At 49.5% G+C, this 25,282-nt stretch overlaps 3 protein-coding genes across 3 annotated transcripts; 1 reads left to right on the top strand and 2 right to left on the bottom strand.

Moving 5' to 3' along the window:
• Positions 1-547: 547 nt before the first annotated feature.
• Positions 548-3,601, bottom strand: trappc3 (trafficking protein particle complex subunit 3). Its single transcript, XM_052070235.1, has 5 exons — positions 3,302-3,601; positions 3,003-3,100; positions 2,400-2,499; positions 1,474-1,656; positions 548-1,046 (listed from the first exon to the last, which is right to left on the bottom strand). The coding sequence occupies exons 1-5, from the start codon at positions 3,470-3,472 to the stop codon at positions 927-929; spliced, it is 672 nt and encodes a 223-aa protein (XP_051926195.1). The 5' UTR covers positions 3,473-3,601; the 3' UTR covers positions 548-926.
• A 431-nt stretch (positions 3,602-4,032) lies between these two features.
• Positions 4,033-10,391, top strand: smap2 (small ArfGAP2). Its single transcript, XM_052070266.1, is given in 10 exon segments — positions 4,033-4,395; positions 4,397-4,535; positions 7,706-7,839; positions 7,972-8,136; positions 8,200-8,259; positions 8,324-8,381; positions 8,541-8,674; positions 8,758-8,917; positions 9,024-9,310; positions 9,537-10,391. Coding segments are annotated over 10 exon segments (1,434 nt in total). The 5' UTR covers positions 4,033-4,206; the 3' UTR covers positions 9,645-10,391.
• Positions 10,392-12,853: 2,462 nt separating this feature from the next.
• On the bottom strand, positions 12,854-25,270 carry rims3 (regulating synaptic membrane exocytosis 3). The gene is made up of 7 exons (XM_052070208.1): positions 25,042-25,270; positions 21,260-21,566; positions 14,516-14,657; positions 14,341-14,453; positions 14,139-14,240; positions 13,916-14,055; positions 12,854-13,648 (listed from the first exon to the last, which is right to left on the bottom strand). The coding sequence occupies exons 2-7, from the start codon at positions 21,522-21,524 to the stop codon at positions 13,436-13,438; spliced, it is 975 nt and encodes a 324-aa protein (XP_051926168.1). The 5' UTR covers positions 21,525-21,566; positions 25,042-25,270; the 3' UTR covers positions 12,854-13,435.
• Between the last annotated feature and the right edge of the window lie 12 nt (positions 25,271-25,282).

Here is a 25,282-nt window from a genome sequence, read left to right on the forward strand (position 1 = left end):
AATCTTTGTGGAGGGGCAGAAATGCAAAGTGGACTCGTTTCTGCCTCTTGTTGGGGAACAATCGCGACGAAAGAAGCTGTTATGTCAACAGTGCTCTCTGGTGGTTATTCTCAGAACTGCGTTTCCTGTCGACCAACCGCCGTTATTTTTCCCCGAGATAAAAAAAAAAATAACATAATGTAATCCTTTTTTTTTCTTTTATCCTCACGTGAGATGTGTTTGTTTATCCGCGCACATGTTTTTCTATGCCATCTGTTTGCAGTTATTGCCAAGGTGTGCACTCCATCTCAATGGGAAGTTTGTCCATGACTTCTTGTTGGGGTAACGCCATTCACAGGTGTGACCAGCACAAGCGACTGGCCATGAGGCAGGCCATTCCCGGAGGACACGCGCACGCCTCAGCACGTCGGCCTACACCAGCATTATTGTTTGCCGACGAAGGGCGGGCCGCGGGACCGTTAAAAAAAAAGAGATGTCCGCACCAAAAGCACACGCCGAAGCCGTCTTTGTTTGTGTTGAGGGAAAATGTGCTCAAAATTGAAAGACATTCAAAATCAAATATGTTGCATTTATTCACATGAACATCATTAGTTTAACGTGCCATACAATTGACAGCAATACTCACATTAAAAAAACAACATAATAATAATAACACTCTAATTGTCTTAAGCGGCCTGTCTGTTAAGGCGCCATTTTTTCCAATGTTTCCAAATGAAGCAATGGGGTCGGGGGGGGTGGCAAAGGATAAGTTTTGATCCCTTGCATATTGAAGGTAGCAGGGCCACACAATCGCGTTGAGATTCAGTGTCGTCTCGAGTGAATCAATCGTCTCTTCCGCTCTGGAACGTGTCATTGGAAGAAAGAAAGGAAGAAAAAAAAAAACTTGCCGACGAGGCAGAATGTTGACCGACTGCGGTGTCATTTTGTCACTCGTCTCCTGCGGGGAGGTTCTCTTCAATCCTCTTGACAAACTTCATCCGGATTTCCGTCACATTGTCCCCCCGCAGTGTGTCCTGGACAAATTTCACATCCACGGCCATTTGGACCTACAATTGGAAACGTTTACAATTAGTTTCAAGTTTACTCCTGCCTATCATCAACATAAGACATGCACAGAACCAAATCCACATCCGGTCGGCGCGTCTCCGTACAGTAACGACTGCCTCCGAAATACGATAACGAACGAGAAATGGAACAGGAAACGCATTTTTTTTTTAAGTTGTTTTCTTTGTTGTTAATAAAAGTAGCACAACATTGTTTTGAGTAGTCGGACACAAAGCGAAGATTCCGTTCTACGAATGGCAGGAGTCGGAGGAAACGTTGGAGCGGCTATCGGAAAAGTATTTTGGCAGAGAAGCGGGCGACAACGACACGTTATTTGTAGCACGTCATCGTTTTGGGACCAAAGTCCACTTGGACACGGCGAGCGCGCCGCGTTTGTTGCGCGGCGCGGACCGGGCCAGGTGAGCTTACCATTTCCAGAGCGCCTCTGAGGACGCCGCACAACAGGTTGGAGTAGATGAGCGCGTTGTGGTTATCGGGCAGCTCCACAAAATCCACCAGCGGGTTGCTCTCCAGGATGAGGGAGAACTCGTCTCCGGCCGGGCTCCAGTTGCTTACGCTGGGGGAGACCCCGAGGTAGGTTTTAAATGCCACCTGGGTGAACAAGCCGTGGCAAAGGGGAATCGCAGAGTGGATCAAAAACGCCATCCGTCATCTTGTGCAGTGCCAGCGTGCTTACGGAAAATGCTCACCGAGGGCTTTATGGAGTTTATTCAAATGCATTTTGTTGGAATGATCCGAACAAAGTTTGTTTTATCAGCACCGCGCTTCGATTGCGGCCTGCCGAGTGATGAGAATTTACGGCCTAACGTATACGCGACGAATTCATTGAAAACAGATGAGAGCCTTGCAGTTGCGCGCGAGGTTCCGCCCGGATTCTTTTTTTTTTCCGTTTTTTTCCTTCTGGGGTCACGAAGGAAAGCCTAACCTTTACGGGACGCGATGGAGGAGAAAGGAAGCGAGACGCAAACACGTGTTTCACAGGAAATGGAAAGAGGATCACGTCCCAGCCAGCTGTACCGGCTTGTCATTAAAACCGCGTAATAAAAGGTTGGAGATATTATTGAAGATACTTCTTGGTGGAGGTGGTGGTGGTGGTGTTTCATGTTTCAGGATGAACTTAAGAGTGCAATGCAACCTTTACAGGTGAGCTAAATGTCAGCACAACTTGACCAATTCAATGTTTGAGCCAATTTTTGCACAGCTTGCTTTTTCAACTGCGCAAAAGAGAGTTTCCCCATCCTCCCAGTCGCCGCCGTTCTCGAAATCGGATTTATCTGCTCTGTTTGGAAGACGTCCACCGTCACGCTCTGATTAGCCCGGCAGCATCCAATCACCTTAGCGATGACGTCGGCCGTTTCTCGGAAATCCTGACACCTGCCGACGCTGGAGCGTGCCAGGAAGTCCTCGATGAGACGTACTCCGATGTTGTAACCCCTATGAAAGCGAGAAGAGGGGTGGGGGGGGCGCGAGGAAGAGAACATCAATTTGAGATTTTCCCGTAACGAAACAGAGGAACACATGGTTGGTTCAAACATTTGGCAGGAGATCTTCCTCCCGTCCCTGATGCGCTGGCCGACTGAACCGTGGTGACAAACTGATCCGAGGCCAGGAAACAAAGGACGGGAACGCCCGTCATTTGCTTCGAGTTGCCGCACAGTTATGTGCGCTCGTTGCCTCTCGGAGATGTTTGCTTTCAAAACGTCTGGTGAACAGGGCGGCATTGTGGCCTACAGATTCGATAGAAAGATAGTCGATTCCTCCCGCAGTACTCGAACGTATACGTTTGCGTTAAAAAATACTGAAGCGCTGAACAGTGGGATATGTGGATTCAAATGTTGAAAAGGTTCAGGATAGTCTGAATAGTGCATTTTCCCACTTTATACAAAAGCACAGCCCCCCCCCCCCCATCTATTTGATGCTGCTACTTGCAGACTCACATCTTGTCCAGTTGTTTGTTGACCTCCTCGTCATTTTCGTAATCTTTGCATAGTTGTGTGACCAGGGCTCCGTAGGTCAGCGTGAACAACTCAGAGTTCTGCAAGGAAAGAAGTTACCCAACACATTAGTTGTCACGATCGAATTTCAATTGGCGTTAATATGAAAACGAGTGAGGACCGAACGAGTCACAAGTACTGTAATAATGAAGGGCAGTGCAAGAAAGCATCTTGGTAATGGTTAGCATCGCGCGATCTACACGAGCAACGTGTTCAACATCCTTCAAGAGAGAGATGCCTACCATCTTCTTGCTGTCTGTTGTTCGGTTAGATTGCCGGGACATTTTGGTGATAGATGAGTACGCAGTAAAAATACGCGTCGATACTAATTCCTTTACTTGTATTTTTAGAGTAGCGTTGCGGCTATTTCCGCAGTCGCTTCCACCAGCCAGCCAAAATGACAAATAAACCATTTCCGGTTATTCTTGAACAAGAATAGAAATTTTTGCGACCACGGTAATAAGCAAAGCGCCGAGATAACATACCAAAATCATATTTGAAAAGCCTACGACAATTTCCGATTACATTATTATATGTTTTCTGCAGAACTCGCACTGAGGAAAATAACAGTGAAATATATGTTTGTGTTTTGAAGGAACCTTCAATTTTAGTTCCGTTTACATCTTCATCGCTTGATAATTGTCAAACACGCATTCACTGCCCTCTTGCGTTGAGTAAGAAGAGAAGCAACCAGAAAATGAAACTCCAATGTGTGGAAGACTGAAGCGTCAATATTCATTCTTATAAGGCAGGGGAGAGCGTAGCATAACCGCTGCCTGTCTGCAGCCTTGCGGGGGTTATATGGATGTTCACCCGCCATATTTAATGTGTCAGATTTGTCCTGACGTAACATAAACATCGTGTTCCATTTGATAGTTAATTTGGTCGTGAAGAGGGAAGGATAAGAAAAGCAGCAAGTGGCACCTTGCCACATTCAACATGGCGGCGACGTTAACGTACGATGCCGGAAGGCGGAGTCTTTGTATACGCGGCGTCTCTGAGGAAGAGCGGCTGTGCAATAATTACGTGTCTTGCTGTTGATCAATGACACATTTAGTGTGCGCGTATGTGAGGGTGAAGCTTTTGCGGGACTATAGAAAAAAAGTCAGTCAGTGGACTTTTTTTTTCTTTCAAAAATGACATTTAGATGGGACTACATCCTCGTCCTTGCACCTTAACTAAGCCGCATGCTTTTTGCCTTCAGGGCAGTCCCCACCACCCTCATCCTCATCTTCCTCCTCATCCTGTCGAGAAGCGCCAGTGTGCCACTCGCCGCTTCCAGGAATCGAATCAAGGAGGTGAATTGAGAATCCACGGGCGGCGTGGCTGCTGTGCTGTGTGTGGGCCGAGGTGAGGTCAACTCTTGCGCGATGACGACGGGCAAATCTGTGAAAGACTTCGACAGATACCAGTCAGTGCTCAACTCTTTGCTGGCGTTGGACGAGAATAAATTCTGTGCGGACTGCGAATCAAAAGGTGGGTCGTCTTGCTGAAAACAACCTGCATTCCGTGAAGTGTATGTGTGTGTGTGTGTGTGTGTGTGTGTATCTCATGGCGAGTGCACTTGCAAGCATCAACCTCGTCCGCGGAAACGTTTAGCCTGAAAATGAATAGAAGAATAGAAAGCAAGGATCGTCTTGTCTTATATTGCTATTAGGGCATCACTCACTCCTGGTAAAAAGCCGGCCGAGAAAGTTCTGATGTAAAATGATCATGCATGTTTTATAACATGCACTCCTTTTTCTTCCTCCCTGTACTTTAGTAGAAGTGCAAAACATCAAAGTCAAAATGTACTCGGTCAAAAAAAGCAATAATGCCATTTGGACTCGAGTAAAGTATTTTGCCTTCTATCTTGTTTTGGACTGCGCCAGTGTGCCCATTGATTGAGGTGATGGCCTCGATTTGTTCAACCTGTTTTTCCACGTGGGTAAACGCTCCTGTTTTGGACACAAATAGTGAGTCTCAACTCAACTCATCAGCCATCGCTGCATACAAAGTGCTGGACATGGAGCAACGAACACATATGCAACAACAGACATGCGTGTTTTTTTTTTGAGTATTGCCATTGACCTGTACGACTTCAGACATTGGGAGACACGATTGGATAGGTGCAGCGTTGAGCCTCCCTCACTACTTTGCAGCACTTCCACCCTGGCGCTAAATCCTCCAATGAAAGTCATTGCTGGCATCTTGACGAGAAAATGACGGACGGTGCAATGACTAAGCACGTTGCAGGTGCACATGTGTGTGTGTGTGTTTCTTTGCCATTATTTCCCCGCCAAATGCAGACTGGAGTCACATGAGTTGCCGGCCTCACAAATATTTAATGAGAATCAGCAAGCAGGCTCTTGAGTGCTTTCATGTCGTGATTTATTCATTAGTCCTTTGCACTTGATCTCGCACGAGACAAGATATGATGTTGCTAAGCATGATCATACAGAAGCGATGGAAAAAAAAAACTTTCTGGGTCTTGTTTGTTGAATCCCCGATGCTCTCACGGAATATTTGCTTATTTATTGTTGCGCTCGCTTGTGGATCCGCACCGGAGAGGCGACTCTAATATCGGGACATTTATCTGACAGCAATGTAAAGGAGAGCCCAAAAGCTTCCAAAATTTGAAGTCGCGACATATCGGGAGCCCAATCTGATTTGAATTTGATGACATTGGGGGTCGGGCGGGCAAGCGCTTGTCTACAGTGAAAAGTACAGATATGGAGGGAAGAAAAGTACAAAAGGGGTCGGGAATATAAATAGACTGCTGAAAAATCCCATGAGGGACATGAACCCAATATAAGTGCTAATTGTTATTTCCAACACGGCCCCCTCAGTGGAAGAAAAAAGGACTGCACATGGGCGCATTTGCATGAAATGTCATCACTAAAACATGCCCCCTCAAAGCATTTGGGGGGGGGGGGGCAACAAACCAACTCAACTTGTTTGTTGTAATCTTGTTTGCCTGGACAAAGATTATTTCTCACCTCCCCCCCTCCCTCAGAGCGTTCACAGAGGAAGTGGCGACACACAAAGCGGCGGCGCATGCAAATCCGGAGGAGAAAATAAAGCGGAAGCTGTGAAGCAATCACTGTAAAACGCCGTAGAGGGAAAGCGTGCGCCTGCCGCTTCTGGAAAACATGATGGCGCCCGTTTCAGTTGGGGGGGACACTTGAGTTGTACATTTGTACCTGGTCGTGAGTGTGCAATTTGGAAGTGCAGTGGGAGAAGTCCTCCCTCCGTCCTCACTCATGCGTTCCAAACTCAAAACACAAGGCTCCCCCTGTAAACAACCCAAAAACGGATACAATTCAACAAAATATTTTCCCTTTTTCTGTTGTAGAAATTGTCATGCTCGCATGTCACAACAAAAACGTCACTTGGACCGTCCCTCCGACAGTCAAAACAAGGCGGCAAAATTGATTTGCTCCAACTTGCTTGCTTTCTTGTGCCCACTGACATTGCTATTGTCCATAATTCGTATTTTTGCAATTTAAGCGCCCCCCCAAACTAGGAGCTGGGTTTTTTTTCGTGTTGCCGTGGGGACGTCCCGCCTCCCAGCCCGTCCCCCTCACGTGTCTTGTCGAGTCAAGTGCCACGAGGGATTTTCCTCTGTGCCTCCCTTGAGTCAAAGAGTCAAGGAGAGGCCGACAAATGAGAAACCTCGAGAAGCCCCACCACCCCCCCTCCCTTCGGGGATGCTACAATGGAAGGGCAACATTTGACGCAATATCGTACTCCAGAATATTCCTTATGTCAATTTAGGACTCAACACATTGGACTGGAGCCTCAGGTCTGCGGGGGCCTTAGGAAAGCGGCGCACGGGCGGCGCCAATCCGTCCAGCTGGGCGCGCTGGGATTAACTGCCGAAAGTAGCGTTTATCCTTATGGGATGTCGGCTAATGAGCCGCACGCACCCGCTGCCCTCCGGCGCGCCTGCAAGCCAGCGTGCGAGGCTAAAAATGTTTTGCAAGTCAATCCTCTTGCAGAGTTTTCGCTCGTGTGCGCGGCGCCCGTCATGGCGGTCACAATCGAATGAGGACTTTGACGCCATCTTGTGGAATCTCAATGTCGTTAGCTCCACACGCGTCGGCCCGCGCGTTATTTGTATGCTAGCTAATACCATTGGTGTGCCTTCGGTGAAGGCGGCGTGTGCGTTGATCACTTGCGACCGACAATGTCCGGCGCCACGCCCGACAGGTTGGGAATCAACGGCATAAGCCCGGCCGGGTACCAGCTGCAACCTTCTGCGATATTTGAAGAGGTCCGAGTCACGCGGCAGATTCAGAGCCCCGCGTTTCATTTCTTTTCCCACTTGGCCTCCTACTCTCCCGACTATTTCCGTTCACGGTAGCCGGAGGCGTACAATCCATAACGCCTTATGGATGGCCACGAAAGACACGACTGTGGGATGGGGGGAGTGGGGGGGGGGTGTTATTCATTCCACACATGTCCTCCCCCACCTGCGGCCTTATCTGGTTGCTACGCTACACTTACAAACATCCCTAATTAGCTTGGTGAGCTGACCTTTGGCGCATGGGCCATGCGCAAATATTGCCGTAGATCAGCCGTCACAAGCGTTTGCCGCAGTTAAGCGGGATTCTTTCCCTTTGCCAGCGGATACGAGGTCACGTCTCTACGGATCTCCCTCGCAGGTCCGAGATGGTCTTCGTGGAACTTGGGCATCTTCATCTGTATACGATGCGCCGGCATCCATCGAAATCTCGGCGTCCACATCTCCAAAGTCAAGTCCGTCAACTTGGACCAGTGGACGCAGGAGCAGGTTCAGGTGGGAGGAGCTTTTCTCTAAAGATCTCATCTGAACTTTGGCGGCCCAAATCCCGACATAGCTCAGCGTTTGTCCCGTGGTCCCCGCGAGTGCCATTTGAATGAGAAGTCGGTGCCGTTGCGCCCACCGCAGTGCGTCCAGGAGATGGGAAACGCCAAGGCCAAGCGCCTCTACGAAGCCTTCCTGCCCGAGTGCTTCCGACGGCCCGAGAGCGACCGCTCGGCGGAGAACTTCATCAGGGACAAGTATGACAAGAAGAAGTACATGGATAAGGTCATCGATATCCACATGCTCAGGGTGAGTCGGCGTCATCTCGCCGCGACTGCGGCGGGATCTTGAAAAAGGGTCTTCTCCGCGCAGAAAGAAAAGAGCTGCGAGAACATCCCCAAGGAGCCGGTTGTCTTTGAGAAGATGAAAATTGTAAGTGCGCCGACCAGCGTTGCCAACGCGACGCCTCGGCTCAATCCTTTTGTCCTTTCGATAGAAAAAAGACGTCAGCCCCAAGACGGACTCCCGATGCGTTACGGACCTGCTGGCGTTGGGTATGGCGGCGCCGCTGAAAACCTCGGCGACGCTTTCGCTCGAGCCCTTTCTTATTTGCTTTCAGTCTTCACCTGAATTGGAACCATTTTGGTCGTCAGCTAGAAAGCAGTAAAATCGCGCTTGCTTGAAAGGGATACGCTATTTGGAATCTCTCTCAGATGCTCCCGATCCAAGTCCCGCGGCGGTGTCCGATGGGGTTCCGGGCAGTCACCGGAGTCCAGCAGGTTCTAATCCGGCGCGCCCCTCCTTGGATCTCTTCAGTCAGCTCTCGGATCCGTCCGCCCCTTCCACGGTACGGCATCCGCTGCGCCGGCGTCGCGCCGTTCGGTTTCGCTCGCGGATCAACGTCGGGCCGCCTCCGCCTTCTTGCCTCAGAGCCGAGCGAGCGCCTCCGTGCCCGAAAACCTCAGCCTCTTCTTGGATCCGCCACCCAGAAAGGCGGAAGGGGCGTTCCGGAAACTGTCCAAGGATTCCATTCTGTCCCTTTACGGATCCGCCCCATCAGTGCACGTTAGCAGTATGGCGCCGTCTCACGGTGAGCGATCCGACCGACTCGCGGGGATATTCGTTTGCCTTTTGTGTATACGCGCGGGTGATGATGGACGGGATGTCCGCTTTGTTTTGTTTGTCTCATTGCGCAGGCTTATACGTGAACCAAACGGGATACCCGACGCATCCGTACGGTTCTTACCATTCGTTGGCTCAGGCCGGCGGGATGGGGGGAGCCGCGGTCGTGTCGCAGGTTGCCACCATGGGACATCCTCAAAACACCGCCATGACGTCACAGCAGAATGGCGCCATGCAGCGTCGGGCCGCGGGGTCGATGGGACATTCTCAGGCGGGAGGCTCGGCGGCGGCGGCGGCGGCGGCGGCGGCAGCTCAGCGGCAAGCGCTCGGAGCTCAGCGGCCGCAGTGGAACGTGGGACAGGCACGTCTTTGTCCTCGCCGGGAAGACCGTTGGGCGCGCATCGGGACACCTACTGGATGGAAAAGAAATGCTGCTGTTGGCAACGGCCCACAGCGAGACACTCGCGCACCGTAACCCCGCCTCTTAAAGGCACATGCACGATGGGGGGAAAATGTCTCCGGAAGCCCGTTTTCAATCGGTTGGAGTGGGTCATATTTCATAGGTTGAAATCTTTTCTGTCTTCCAGATGAGTCGGCACGCGTCCGTCACGAATCCATTCGGCTCCGCCGCTCAAGCGATGGGAAACGCCGCGGCCCCGAGTTTAGCGCACGTGACGCCGCAGGTCTGGAAATGAACGGCGTCCGCCTCGAAAGTGAACTTGTGAAGTCCTCAACCAGAGCCGCGTGGGCGGGACCCTGCGGGAGCTTGTCCGGTTTTCAAGAAGCAAAGAGGAGGAGACTCTTGAGAATTGGAAAAGTACAACCACCTCTTCCTCTCTCCTCGGCCCCCTTGCCCCAAATCCACTTCCTGCCTCGGCCGAGCTTGGCGAATGTCTGCACTTGCCTTCGGAATATTTGGTCAACGCAGTCACAGGGTCACACATTTTTATATCCGATTGGGAACGCGCAACCTTTTGGGTTTTTGTTTTTTTGTGACGACATGCTGTCTTTTTAGTTAAGAATTGAAAGCCCCGTCTCATAGAAAAGTATCTTTGGCGCCATCTTGTGGCATCTTTGCGCCAAGGAACTGTTGAAGACTGAGAGGAGCGAAAAGTAGTGCTTTGCTGCCATCTGCTGGTAGCCACGCGAGGCCCGGCTACCGAATGCAGGACGCACACGACCAGTCTCTGTGATTCCAATGAACTTTATTGACTGCTCGGTCAATGGGCATGCAAATACAAGCTTCTCAAACCAAAATGTGACAATTGTCATTTTGGTGTGCACACGCATCGGATTGATTGCGTTTTCTTTAAAAAAAAAAACAAACGACGTGCACCGTAATTCATCGATTTTGCAGCTTACAAACCACCAAAAATACCAGTTTTACGTGATCAAATACTGCACATAGAAAACATTTACAAAGCACGGGTAGAAAATTACAGCCCCCCCTTTTGCCCACGACCGCCATAAAAGGCGGCCTCCCGTCACCAAGTCGCTCTGCTCTACGTTGCCCTTTTGCTCGCACCTCTGTGGAAAGGTCAAAGGCCAGTTCCAGAGGACAACCCAACGCCAGCAATGCCGATGACTGTTTCTGTCGGAAGGTACTCATCGGCTTTGGCGGGGGTGCGCTCCCGGTCGCTACCATCTCAAATTGCGTTGCGTTCAGGGACATTTGTGCTTATGTCGGCATCGTTGTGGCTCGGCAACCCGGACATTGTTGAAAAGTCACCCGCTCCCGTTTCACATTTCGGCACCCCCGTGCGTCGGCTTCGATGCGCAAAAATCTTCCTAATGGGACACAGTCCTCCCCGTGCGCTGCCTTGTCTTCTTCGGCTCCGAGTACATGGACTCAAACGCCTTTTATAGACGGATGGCGTACAATACAGAACGCGTGTGTCGTCTTGCTACACTTAAAAAGTTTTGCAAGAAATTTCAAGCGTGTCATACAAGAGCGAAGCGTCGATGAATCGAATCCTTCCGACAATAAGGCCATTGTAAAGCTGCAAACAAGCCACAAGGCATCACAAGGCAGCTTGGCACCCACGCGCCGCCTCCTCTCCCAGATTAGAAAAAGAAAACGCGTTTGCAACACCTTGATTGGCAATGCAGTACTTGTTTTTTTCTTTGCGCATAAACAAGTCAAATCAGGTTGACAAATGCTGGATGTGTACATTTATATCTCAACCGCAGCACCGCCGTCCCTCCCCCCACCCCCCACAAAAAAAAGAATAATAATAATACTCCCGGCATGGCTACTGCGATTGACCCGTTTCAGTCCCTTCACATTCAAAAAGTCAGCAAAAGCTGACCCCACGCGGTCACCGTCAACCCTGCTGCTGCTTTGGGGGCTCTAAAGATCGACTTTTGTCTTCGGAAATCAATCATCGTTCATTCATTAAAAGCCAGCGTCAAGCAAAGAAACAGATGACTCATTTGTGTCAACATGAAAGACCCTGTGTCAAGTGAATTTGGGGGATTTGCTTTAGAGCGCCTCGTTGTAGGCCATGACGGAGTGGGCGTGACGGTTAGCATGTTAGCATGCGTGACGGTTGTTCAACACACTCCATGGTGTGTCGAAAATCAAAAGACAGATGTCTTTTCACTTGACAGGGACTTAAGTAGTGTCTTCATGTGCGTTTAAACAGCGACGTATGTTATTTGACAATTATTTACACCTTTTCAAGTCCTTCCAGTCCCTCGCACGCGTGACACGATGCAATAAATGTGCACACTCAGCTCGTGTAAAAGAAAGGCGATAGTTCACTTTGCTTTCGGTGGCAAAAGCGTAACAAATTTCCCCTCCATCTCCAAAACATTGAGCAAATATTCACTTTTCTTTTCTTCTTTTTTTTTTTTGCCAAGGAGTAAACATTCAGCAGTGAATGTGGACGTTATACACGGTGGTTTTCTTTTTAGAGGTTCTCTAAAAAGATTTTTTTTGAAGGAATCACACAAAAAAGGTGCACCAAAGAGATTGTGTGCAAAGACAGTATTTGTATATTCATTTTACATCATCATGCCAGCTGTCCACAAAAATGAGCGTGTGTGTGTGTGTATCGAGAGAGAGAATATGTCTCGAACAGCCTACAAAACCGAAAAAAAAAAAATTGCAGCACACGTATTCGTCAAACCCAAAGCGGAACCGTGCGATTTTGTTGCTTTTGCGCCGTGAGGACAAATATATAAACGCAGTGCTGATACACGGAATGTACCTTGGTAAAAATATGCAAACACACGTCGCTTTCATCTAGCAACTGGACGTAAAGTTGAGCGCTGGTCTCCGACACTCAGAAATTGAATCAAAACGTTCCGTCTTATCAATCGATTCAGATCAAGAACAGGAAATGCCAATGACTCGCTTGAGCTTATTTCAGAACTGCATCCAACTTTCTGCTACAACTTGATCCGCTGAATTCATTTCCCATAACTCAGATGCAAGTGTCAGCTCGAAGACAAAGTGCTACGAGTAAAAAAATATATATATATATATATATATATATATATATATATATATATATATATAATAATAATCACCAAAGCCAAGAAATCAATCCGTTCCATTTCCACGCTGGCATTGAAAGGAATCACAACATTAGACGAGGAAACGGCGTTCCTTCTTTCACAATAAAGTGCCATCTTTGAAAGAACCGCAGTGCAACACGGACGGAAAATTGAACCTCCATCAAATCCATCGAATCAAACCTCACAAAACTCCAGCGGCTGGTACGCAGGAAAAAAAAAAGAAAAAAGGGAAGCCCAAAAACCCGCGACCAAAGCGCTTCCTATTTGCCCACAATGCTCAGTGTCGAGTGGGAGAAGTCTCCACAAAGGTTGAGAACCGCTTGTGTCACTCCACTTTCCGCGACCAAACGTTAAATGTCAAGTTTGGGAGCACATTCAAAAGTTTTTGTTTTTTTTGCAAAAAGATTGCAAGCGAGCGAGCATGCAGACTGTGGCCGATACGTACGCACGTGAACACAACAACTAAACGCGGAACTCTTTATGTCTGGATGCATATCTAGCTATCAACTGGGCCCTGGCCTGTGCAAGTGGAGTGTGGCTACCTGAAAATAGCTCCAAGATCTGCACCTGGCCCACACAATAGCATTGGCTCTGCTACATATCCACACGTTACATCGTTTGACGACTACTACCAGAAACAATTGCTTTGGTTTGAAAAAAAAAATAGTTGTTGACGTTGTCGTTTTTAAAGTTTGGCATAGAGAGTTTGGAACGCGTCATCCGCACGGCCCTCCGGCGGAACCTGCGAATGCAGCTTACGTATGGCACTGTGTGAACCCGACGCCTCACGGTTGGGAATGTTGCAACACGGAGGAGGAAAAATGCTACGTCTTCGGGTCATATTTACCAGGGTCTCCACCGCCCCTGCGACCGGGTGAGAAAGGACGCGCGTACGGAGGGGCTACGGGGGTTTTACAGTCTGGAGTGGTATGTACAGTCCGAGGGTTTGCGCCACTCAGCCTTGTTAGGTGCACGAGGGGCTGGCGGCGCTCTCCAGGGAGGACTGCGAGAGGCGTCGCGCCAGGGGTCCGATGCTGGGCTCCGCCACGGAGGAGGTAGGGAAGAGCTTGTACCAGCCGCCGACGCTCGCCGACAGGTCCAAATCCTCCAGCAGGATCTGGGCCATTCCCATGAAGCACTTGTGGTCCATCCGCCCGTAATCCCCCCACACAATGACCTGCGCGGCGGAAAAGGGAGCGTTCAGCGCTAAAGGCAACGTTATCTTCTACCACCATTTGTGTTAGCTAGAAGGCGAGCGCGCAAATGCTAACCCTCTTGCAAATGCTAAGCCTTTTGCGTCGTTTGTTAGCGTTTGTACGCCAAGTAGTCTTCACAAAGGCAAAGCGGAAGCGGTCGTTGTATACGTACGTCGACTTTCCGCCGGGAGCGCGCGCCATGTTGCGAAGATGCTATCAGCACTGGAAAGAAGGGCCCCCATCCATACCTGGAGGACTTTTCCCTGAGGACTCTCATCAAACAGCAGCGGCTGCTGGTAGCTGGGGTCCAGATTCTTCTTCACCACTTTGGTTTTCTTCTTGGCCAAGCACACCCCGTTCTCGAGGACGTACACCTTCACGTAGGTTGCTAAACCAAAAAAAAGGGGGGGGGGGGGGGGGGGGAATCAAACACCGCCACTCTCCTCCAAAGCGTCGGGGCGCACGGTGAACCTGGGATATTCTTGGAGCCTGGTTTGGGGATCAAGCCTCTGGCCTGGTTGACCTCCACCTCCAGCTGACCTCCTCTGTCCACCACCCCCACATGGACGTCCCCTGCGGAATGAGACGAGATTTTTTGTCTCGCCCGACTGGGCGCCGTTAAAGGCCAATTTTGACCTTCGTCACCACCGGAGGGAGCCACAGAACAGCTTACCCATGGGAGGCGTGGCTAATGTTTGCCGCCCCACGATCTGAGCGGGGCCTAAGCCGTCCAGGAAGTCGCTGAACTGGCTCTCGGGCCCCAGGCGCGTGGTCGGGAAGACGAACCTGGAGAGAAAATCGGTCAGAACGCCGGGAAGGCCCGCCGAGCGCACGAAGCGGACGCTCACGTTCCGTCGGAGCTGTTTGAGTTGGTGCTGCCGTCGGTGGAGTCCTTGCTTCCCTGCCGCGTCACCCGGTTCCTCATCTCCACGGCGATGCCGGTCTCCGTGCTCCGTCGGATGGTGCTGCGAAGCTTCTTGGTTCCGCCGTCTGGTTGGCAATGGGGGGGTCAAAGGTTAAAGGTCACTTTCTTTCACAAACCCCCCTTGTGGGTTTTTCTTTACCGCAGTGTCCTTACGAGTAGGACACTTTGGAATAGTACATTCAACTAGGGTGGGGGTCGGGGAGGGTTGTTACTGGTGAGGGACAAACCGTTGTAGAACAAATGTCTTCGACTTGACTGTTAAATACAGCTGAAGTGCATCAAAGTGTGCCGTACCGGATGAACGAGCGCACCCTCGTCACTTGACTCGCGCTCGGAGCTAAAGCTGCGACTGAAAACGGCTTTGGATAGAGAGCCTGGCTATCGAGAGACTTTTAACAAGAGGCTGGTCCCCGGTCGCTAGTTAAAAAAACACTCTGCGCTCCAGACATCGCACTTCATTAGCCCTGAGCAACTCCAAGCTTATTAAAGTCCCCTCGCCGCGCCGCGCCGGCCCCTATCGCCATGACAACCCCGCGACAGTCGCCGAGGGCAAACAAAGCCGCGCCACGAGGCCGACGGCATTTTGGGGAGACTTTTGCGCCAGGGCGGCGAGGAAGCCCACGGCCAAGCCGAGCGTCCGCCGGCAAACGGGGAAGCGGGCGCTGCCACCTGAGACGGCTGACGCCAAGGAGCCTCAAGCCTTGGCTGAAATCGTCCGCTTCGTGGACTTTTCTATGGTGATCGATGTTTTCGTTTTGATACATCAAGCAGCGACTCCTCCAACTTTACTCATGTGACAGCCCCCCCCACTCCCGTTAAGGAGCAGCGATCGCTTCCGTCCTCTTTAATCCCCTCCTCCCCCCCCCCTTTTCCATTGCCATGGCAACTCCGTCTGCATTGCACCAAGAGCCGCGGGCAGCCTTTCCCCCTCTGCGAGCGCCTTTTCCCGGCCGTCGGCGTGGCTTTAGAATCTTCTTCTTCTCTTTGGATCCGCCCGTACTAAAATGCTTGGGCTCGTTCCCATTTGGAAAGTCACTTGGAGGCTACTTCCTATCCGTGCATTCAGTCCAATTGGCTTGTATTGAACTTTGTAGGGCAACACGCGATGCCTCGCCGCTCTGTCCGTCGCTGCCGCTTTTTGCCTCTTTGTCGCAATGATAGCGGACTAGGAAAGCAAGTGCGCTGCGCTCGGAGCGCCACGGCACAGAACAAGGTACGCAGCCCGGACCAACCAAAAGGCCCTCTGGCGGTTTTGCCTCAGCATTTCTTTTCCCTAGCGGCACCACTTGTGGCCTACCCGTACGCCATTCAACCGGTAAACTACGACTACTGAATTGTCCCCCTGGTGAAGACAGAGAGGATACTAGTTAAGCAGGAGATCGGCTGGACAAACATTGCAAAAGAAACATGGCGGCATTGTTTTCCTTTCCCCTTCCGCAGTCGAGCTCACTTTTTTGGGGGGGTTTGTTTGTTTCCGAGGCCAAAAGAAACCCGGCCGGGCGCGCCGTAATGAGTGCGAGCACAACATAAATCCAACGACTCCAAAACATTACATAAGCGAGTCGAAGAGAGGCCGTTTCATTGCGAACCGATAGGAGGAATAACTCAGCCCCGGCGGACGAGCGAGAATGCAGAAAGCGCATCGGCATCCGATTCAAAGACGACTTTGTGCACATAAATGGTACGACGTGAGAGCAATCCAGATATTAGATAGTAAAGTTCAAGCGGCGCGGTGGAGGCGAATGAATCGATTCAATTGCAGAGGACGGCGCGTCGACAAAAGTAGCGACTGGGCGCACGTTATTTGCATGCGTGTCATTAAAGCCGCTTTGACATTTGGAGAGAGCGCCGATGAAGCCTTTCTCATTACGAGGCGCAATATAGAAGGCCCCCTTTTTAGCCTCCCTGCGCCGACCGACGTGCCTATTGGACGCGCCGCTGACGGCGGCGGGCCGCCGCGCGTAGCAACAGTAACCAAGCGCGGCTGTCTGCCATGAAAGATGTTGTTGTGGCGTCTTCGCTGCTGGGCTTCTCTGCTAAATTTGGAGCACCCAAAAAAAAAAGGAAAGCTTCAAAAAGGTAGAGGGTAAAAATAGAGATTCTTTGCAGTTGAAGCGCTGTCACTTATATAAGAGGGATAAAAATTGGCTCTGCTCATTGATTTCTTCTTATGACTGCATTCAAGCCAAGAATTCTTCCGGTCACGCCCTACGTTTCAAAACGACTTCTTACTTTGACAATATTTTTGACAATTTTTTTTGATGAAAGTCAGCAATATCCTACTTAGGCATTCGGATCATTTTGAATGGATTTATCCGGACTTGTTACACAAAATTTGTGCATGACAAATATACCATATATTAAAAAACTAAAACTAATGCTGAAACTAATAGAAGCTAAAGGAAAATGAAGTATTTGACAACTAAAGCGAAGCCTTTAAAATCTCTCTCTCTATATATATATATATTTTTCTTTTAATTAAAACGAATAAAACCCAACAATTCAAAGCTAATTGAATTTTTTTTAAAGCAACGGTCACCACAACAACAAAAAAGATACTACAATGAAAGATGGAAAACTACGATCAGCCTGATGTGCCAGATTCACATAATAGCAAGCAAACAAAAATGTTGATTACACAAGAAAGTACAGTATGTTCTGCCACTTTTACTGACATTTGACTCTTTAATCATGAAAAGCGTAAGGTGAAAAGGTCAACACGTGTTCAATTGAGCTAGTTCATGATGAACGAATCTGGGTTCTATATGGGTGATGCTGGCCCGGTATTCGCTCGGTATCAAACGGCTACCGAGGAAAACAGTTTGGTGTGCGGAGACGTTTGACGTGACTCGATGGAAGTGAGGCTCATTTTCTTGTCAGTATTTCAGTCCATATTAGCCCCTGTACTTGTTTGCTTCATCTTTCATGCCCTTAAATGGTTGCAATTTCCGACTGGTCCCGTCAGCAAAGGAGGTGAGGCAGTACTAGTAGCAGTTTGATTTTGTTTTTTGCCCGCGTGAAGGTGTCCCAAGGGGACAAGAAGCCATTGGCCTTTTGCCAAGCGTCCTTTTTCACGGGAAATGATTTGCACTAATCCGAAACCTTTGTGTACCGCAGGATGTCTGGCGGTGAGTTAATACCACGCGCCGGCTTCTGTCTAATGTCGCTTCATCACGGTGAGGAAAAAAGGCCAATCTAATTGTCGAGCCATCCCCCCCCCACCCCCCCCCCCCCCCCCCCCCCCGGAATAAGGAGTGGATCTAACCACTGCAATCGTCGCATTCATTCAACTTGAAAACTGATAGGAGATGGATACTCCATTTCATTTGGACTCTTTTTGGCCCTTCAAATGCTCTCGCGGGGGGCCGCAAAAAAAATGGGAATAAAAAGATGAGCGTGACTATTTCCCCACGTTGCAGATTTGCTGCATGCGGGCTTAAGAGCAAAATGTCATTGGGGCTTTGAGAGGGGAACCTGTGGAGAGTCTCCTGTGGCGCAGCGGCCTTCTGCATGAAACGCGTTTGGAAATAAACCCGCCTGGGTGTTTATATTGGCTGAGAGGAGAAGTGTCTTTGTTTGGGGGTGTGTGTGTGTGTGTGTTGGTCCAATGCACAAAAGGCTGACATCCCCCACACCATATACTCATAAGACCCCGCGCGCACAAACATAATTAGCGTCCTCCGGAGTAATTTCCCGGCGTGTTGATGGCGTTTATTTGAAATTTGCATGCCAGCCTCTCGCTCTCTGACCGAGCTGTGATTACGTTTGTGACGTTGCGCTGGGCTTTTCCAAGCGGTAGGCATCCATATTGGAAGCGATGGTAGCGCTGGGGAGCAAAGCTTTTAAGAGTGAGGAGAAAGGTCTCAGTGGGCATTTCGCCAGAGCGCTGGTGACTCGGAGGTGGCGCGGCAACCTTCTTTTCAAGGCAACTCTCAAAGAAAGCTTCCAGTTCAAATCGCTTTCACCCACAGACATTTTGTGACCCAACAACGACCTTGTTGTGAAATATTTCCAGTAAAATATCAAGAGCGTGAGTCATCTGCGTCACGGCGGTTTTCTTTCGGGAGAGATTCCCCCCCCCCCCCAAAAAAAAATAAATTGGTGATCATTGTGAGGTTTGAAGTGATGTTGCCAAAAGGCTGCTGACTCATAAGGAGCCAAAAGTAGGCCAGTGTGGGACAACCCAACCTCTCACCCCGCCCCCCCGGCACACACGCACTCCAAATGAAAACAGCCCGAGTGCAAGTGGAGGCCAAAATCTAATACGGTCGACTTTTTGACGAGTGGGCAATGCTCATTGGGGATTTCATTGATTCTCATTTGGTTTCCAAAATTAGTCCCTGTCGGTTTTAATTGGCTTGTACGAGATCAGGGATCGGGAAACGTGATTGAAAAACTATTTGGGGAACGGCCTTGTCTGCTACAACTTACAACTTTTTTTTTTTAAACATAGAATAGCACTTTACAAAACTCTACATCATCAACTCATATCACACCAACTCCTAAAATAGATGAGAATGAAAGAGTTGCTGCTTCTGGTGCGCCTGACTTGGCCGACACAGAGAAGGTGACAAATGCTGTGGCACCACAGAAAGATGTCGACAGCCTTACAAGCATAAAGTCTGCCAAGCTATCTCGTGGAGACCCGAGCGTCTTTGCAAACGCAAACAGAGGAGAGTTTCTCAACTCTTCGAAATGAGCCAGTAAGCTCCGGTGAGTTTTCGCAGAGGATAAAGAATATGCACACCTTGTTATCTCGGCCGGTTGCTTTTGCGGTCAAATTGTTGCGGCACAAGACACCCCCTTTTTTTTCTTATTCGATGTTTTAGCATTTAAGCTAGCAAAGTTATGCGCTTGTTTTGAATTGGCCCGGTGTCATCTTTTTCACTCAGTATGAAGAGCAGAAATCTACTTGTGGTTCCATCAAGCATTCAAAGCGATCGGATCGGCGCTGAATCTCAAAAGATTCCTCCGTGCGGGCTGAGACTTTGAAGCCACAGATAAACCTGCACAGGAGATAAGAGTGACTGAGCCCAGCGGAGGAGTGAGTCACCCGGTGAAAAACCACGGAAATACTTTTTCTGCGCTACTAATAATAGCAGGCAATAAATAGAGCGCAAAGAGAGAACAGCGACAACAAAAAAAAGGGCGGCCACAAATCCTTGAATTCGGAATCCATCCACACATGAAAGAAACGCGGCCGAGGCGGGTTTGCATTTCACGCACGGGATTTGTGTTACGTAACGCAGACGCGTTCATCCGACAAATTCATGCGCGGCGCGGCGCCGCTCACACTTTGGAGCCGCGTCAGCGGCAGAGGCTCCAATTCATTCCGCAGCATTCCAGTTCGGCATTCACTGGCAATCGCGACATCAATGCCTTTGCTCACCGTTTGTTTATTATTGTGGCTGCTTTTTCTTTTTTTTTTTTAAGGATTGCATCAAGAGCATTTATGAGAAACAAATGCGTGTCATTTGCCGTAACTGACCAGGCTGGAAGCCGATAATAGTCATGCGGCAGATATGAAAAATTGCCACTGGCGGCCATTTGTCAGGATGCGTCTACTCCGCCTCACTTTTGGCGATTTTGCCCACGTGAACCGGTCACGCAGGTGACGCCGCGGTAACGCCGCCGTCACAACGAGAGCCATCGTGCGGATGAAGCTGGCCGGATGCGCGGGGCGCACGATCCTGTCATTTAGTTCCAGGCCAGATATGTTCTCCTGGCGGCTGAGGACATCTAAATTTAGACACCCGCCTTCCTCTTCTTCACATCCGCGGCCATTATGAGCCTCCTCGTGCCTTTCTTTGCTCTCCGTTTGCTTTGTCGACGCCAAGGCGCAGACGTTGCGGGACCGACGGGCATCGGGGAAAATATGCAAAATAGATAATGAGGCAAAGGGGGTGAGGAACAGAAGCTCCTCCCCTCTCTTCAACATAGTTCCTTGAAACCAAGATGCCAGACGAAGACGGCGCCCCCCCCCAACGAAAAGAATGATCCTAAGAAATGACTCCGCGTGGATTGGGATGAATGCGCGTTTTCCACGTGAACGACAGCCGCCCGTGGGACATATGGCGACTCCGTTAGCGCTGGCACCACATCCGCGCACGCCTCATCGACTCGGTTCTGTTGACGCTCACGGTGGCGAGAGGGTGTAATTACAATTGAGGAGCTGGGACCTTTTTTTTTTGTTCTCCTTGATGAAAGATGCGCGTTCAGCTGATGTGCATTTGGGAGAAATGGACCGGACAATTTTTTTTGAATGTTTTTACGAGAAAGAAGCCATCGTTTTTAAAAGAAAGAAATCAGAAGATTTCATCCGCGCCGAATGTTACACGTACAGTACATTTGACAATAAAGTTTATCCAATCCAATTAGACAAAGAGACGGCGCCTACAAAAAAAAAAAGGGCGATCGTTTACTCTTTTTGGACATCATGCACGCATATGAAATCCCGCCGCTTTTTAGGCCATCTCCAAAACGCTTTAGATTCAAAGGGAATGCAAGATTTGGGGATATTCATTACGCAATGGTAAGCTTTTTCAAGCAAGCGAAAAAGGTTTTCTGCGCACTCAAGCGCATTGGCATTGGAATGAAATCCTTCTGAACATGGCTAAGAAGGGGCTGCAAAACGTCACACTCGCTCGGATTGACAAAAAGAACTGACCGTGCTGGTTGAGCTGCTGCGTGCTCTTGCTCCACTGCGACAAGCCCACAATAGCCACCATCTTGGCGCCCAGACTGGAGCGCCGCTTCTTGTTGCCGGCCAGCGACGCCGACTCGGGCGCCCCGCCCCCGGGACTCTTCTCCAGGTTGTACATGGCCCCCGAGATGCTGGAGGAGCGCACCACGTTGCGAGCCGCTTCGCTCAGCCCGCCGAGGCCGCTCAGGGCGCCCGGGCCGGGCGCCTCTGCCGAGCCGCTCAGCATCATGGTCTCGCCGGGCGGGGGCGCGGGGGGGGATTTTTCTCTCTGCTGCAAGTTCAATACGAAAGGACAACGTCATGTAAACCTGGCAAAGTTTCTGTCTGGAATTCATGTCTTCATGCTCCGAAGTGAGCCAACGTGAAGTGATTTTACTCATGGCACGCTTGATTGTTTATGCGAATTTTTCTTTGCCAAATATCGGAAGTGGGTCAGGATTCATTGGTATGATAATGAGGCTGCAAACACTGAGGAAGCAGATGCGACTTGCTCCTTAAGACAGAGGTGGCTGGCTGGGTGGGTGGCAAGATCTCTCTGCGGCTAACACAAACACAAATGTCAAGGATGGCCTGCTGTTGGCGGGCAACCCGCTCAGCCGCCGTTTGTCTGCCGCGTTTCCCTGGAATCCTATTTGGGCTCCGAGCGGCGCCCACGGCGGAGGCCGCGCGCGCCGTCTACTCGTATCAACTTCAGAAACGAACCCACGACCACACCCGAGTTCTATCGTCGCATCCCGCGCAGGAATTTGTGTCGTCTCTCCCACATTGTTTGTTTCTTCACACGCTTTGGGGGTGGGGGGGTGTTGAATCACATTTTCATACTACAGTACCTTGCATGAGAATGACCTTTTCAAAAATTCCCCCCCCCCCCCGACTCTTGTAACATCTTCAGCAAACCTCCTTGCGCCACTGTTGCACTTCTGCTGAACCTTTTCACCGAATCTCCCGGCGTCGCTCGCTCATATAGACGCGCGGCAAATCACTCTTTTACGCCCAACGGTTGTACGGACCGATGCGCAGATTATTGATATGTCTTAAATAATCCATATACCGTCGAGTGAATTTGCCCTTAATACGTCTTTGGGAATTCAAACGGAGATGATGATTGGAGTGACGTGCTGCGCGCTTGAGAGGTTTGCAAAAGGCGAGAAAAAAGTGCTCCTCTCAACATTGAAAGCATTTGGGTGCCAGTGTTTTTCCTATTTTATATTTTTTTTCTTCATACGTAAGGTCATGAATAAGTCACGATTGTTCTAAAATAGGATTATGGACGAGAGCGGGGTGTGCCACAATGCCCCCGGGCCGACTTGGAACATGGCAGGTAGGGAGAAGGAGACGAGACGTGTCACTGACCGCATTAGTCAGCGGGGAACGCGGCCGCGAGTCAGGAAAGCGCCGGGCCTCATCCATCACATCCTTCTTAAGCCCGTTTCCCTCCATTCTACTTGTTTTACTTCTGGCTTTCCAGGCCCCGGCCCAGCCGCTTCTGCCGACCGAGTCTTTTTGACGTCCTTCCGTTTTGTGACGGTGTCAAAGAGAAGAACGAGGGGGAGGAACGTATCGGATTCATTTGGATCAGCGCTTAGACTGAACAATTGGGACATGAGGTTAGCACGCTAGCCGGCTATGCCCGAACTCCGAAAACGCTTCCTCCCTTCAGAATGTCTGCTGGCAGGGCTACTTTAGAGTGCCTCGTTGGAGGCCGTGAGTGGGTGCATGTCAGGCAGAGAAAGATCAAGAGCAGACTTTTTTCTCTCTTTTTTTTTTAAACGTCTGATGGATTCATTGTGGGGAAGAGTACGCCGTATCGCTTGCTCAGCTGAGCAGGGATTAGTGTATAAAATGGGGCCCAGCAAATGAGCATTGAAAATGATAAACGGAGCAAAGAGATTTGATGATTATCATCAAGGAGGCTCCATTCCAAACGTTTCACCGTGGAGACTGCAGTGCACTCCACTAAATACTTTCACCTTTGTATTCTTCTCTTTTAGGATCTTTAAATACGGTTACAAAGTATTTGTACTTCCATAATTCCCACTACTTGCTATTCTCACATCTAAATTGACAAACGGCGTGTAAGACCACATTCTCTCCATTCTCTTTTTTTTTTTTTATACAAGACAGGCAGAAGCTTGGATCTCTTCCCGGTTTGACAGCCTCAGTAGATTACAAAGAGGATCGAGTTGGAGTCAGCCATTGGATTTCAAAACTTAAGTACATGGATAATGATCCTCTTTCTCCTTTTTTTTTCCTTCAAAACGAGAGCCAAAAAAGTGCCTGCTTTCCTCTCAGCCAGTTTAATGAGTCACGCTATTCCCCAGGCCTGACAGCGGCAAGTGTCACAAATATCAGAAAGGCTTCCCTTTGTTTTTTTCCTTCTTTTTTTTTTAAATATTAATTCAACACAAATGTTGACCTCACTCACTCACTCACCACCCACAGATGGGAGGTCGAGGAGTGATGCGCTCCTGTGTGCTTTATTCGTGTGTGTCATGTGATATAATATCACACCTCAGCATGAGCTTGGCCCAGCCCGTCTCCTGCTTGGCGGAGAGGACGAGCCATCTGAAGAGTGCATGCTGCTAATGTGCTTATGTAGAATAATATGCTTATGTGCTCTGCCCTCCTTTTGCTTGACACCCTCACTCATATCCACACACACACACACACAGACTTATTATACAAAACACATCATTAAGAAATAAGGCAGACAGCCTTTGACTCCGCAATACAGTACTTGGTAACTCATTTTGTGCAGAAAGGCAGAAAAATGCACCAGAATAGCACTTGCGGTTTATTTAGATTGAACTATGTTGTCAATCAATTTTTTTTAATTTGTATGCCGTGATGAGTAATTTGATCTTGTCAAGATTTTCAGATGGATGTGGGACTGTATGAATATTTAAAATAAGTTGATAATACATGGTTTCACAAAAAGGGGACAATCTAAAAGTTGCATTTGCAAATGGATCAAATGGATTCTTCTTATTTTTGAAATTGCACTCGTTAGTGTTAGGACATTTCATCGATAGGAGCCCGTGCGGTTTGCAACGACAACTGTGACAATACAATAATCAATAACTGCGGATATTCTCAAAATGTATAGTAGGAGACTTTGAATTGTTTGCACCCAAACAATGGGGATGCAGTTGCAATTGTCGTTCTAGCTCACTTGAGATCAAATTGGGGTGAATGTGGGCCCTGATCGAAAAAGGAGTTTGACACTCTTGGGGATGTTCCTGTGAAAAAGTGGCGGCCACACACACAGTTTGCCGGACCGTTTGGAGCGCCCTCAAAAACACAATCGCAAACAAACAAACAAACACGCTGGTGGCATATCCAATTCCAAATGTTCAAGACTTCCCACCATTCTTCTTGATTTAACACGCAATCAAAAAAATGAACCAAAACGCCATTTTAGCAGACACGTTGTTGGACTGTTGAATCAAAGACATTTTTTTCTTCCAATTTTACTTTTGCAATTTCGGGCCGACTTGAAGAAACGCCATGCTAATTTCACGAAGAAAGAATGGCATCTTTTTTGCTGTCAATTTTGATCCGACCGAATGTGAGGGTGTGCAAGTCATTGAAAACGCAAGCCATTCCATTTTTACACTCCTTCGAGCACTCGCACGAGTCTCCATTCTGAGCCGTCATTTCAAGATGCTCGGATGATCACGTGCGTCGCATCCCAGTGACAGCAGATCGCCTCGTGCACAACCGCGGTGACGAACGGGAGCACTTACCGCAAGGAGCCGAGGAGAAGAGGAGCTTGTGCGGGGCGCAGGTTGTCAGATGATGTTGTACTTGGAGCCCGCGTGGATCAGTGTCATCGTTCGGCTGCTATTTTGGCGCTTGGGCGGTCAAAAGCGAAAAGAGCTCTGCGCGGCGTCTCCGCTCCGCACTGTGCTTGCTGCGCGGCTGCAATCCAAAAGGTGGGGTTGAGCCGAGCCGAGCCGAACCGAAGGGGCGCTGCTGAGGGGGCGG

Source organism: Hippocampus zosterae, chromosome 7 (genome assembly GCF_025434085.1).
Source record: "Hippocampus zosterae strain Florida chromosome 7, ASM2543408v3, whole genome shotgun sequence".
Lineage (NCBI taxonomy): Eukaryota > Metazoa > Chordata > Actinopteri > Syngnathiformes > Syngnathidae > Hippocampus > Hippocampus zosterae.

Excerpts from the sequence above, each read along its gene's own strand:
- trappc3 (XM_052070235.1), bottom strand. The coding sequence starts at position 3,472 with ATGGTTTATTTGTCATTTTGGCTGGCTGGTGGAAGCGACTGCGGAAAT. Across the intron at positions 1,657-2,399 it reads CGGCCGACGTCATCGCTAAG|GTGGCATTTAAAACCTACCT; the intron begins GTGATTGGATGC and ends TTGTTCACCCAG. Across the intron at positions 1,047-1,473 it reads TCAGAGGCGCTCTGGAAATG|GTCCAAATGGCCGTGGATGT; the intron begins GTAAGCTCACCT and ends TTCCAATTGTAG.
- rims3 (XM_052070208.1), bottom strand. The coding sequence starts at position 21,524 with ATGATGCTGAGCGGCTCGGCAGAGGCGCCCGGCCCGGGCGCCCTGAGC. Across the intron at positions 14,454-14,515 it reads TCAAACAGCTCCGACGGAAC|GTTCGTCTTCCCGACCACGC; the intron begins GTGAGCGTCCGC and ends TTTTCTCTCCAG. Across the intron at positions 14,056-14,138 it reads AGGCTCCAAGAATATCCCAG|CAACCTACGTGAAGGTGTAC; the intron begins GTTCACCGTGCG and ends TTTTTGGTTTAG.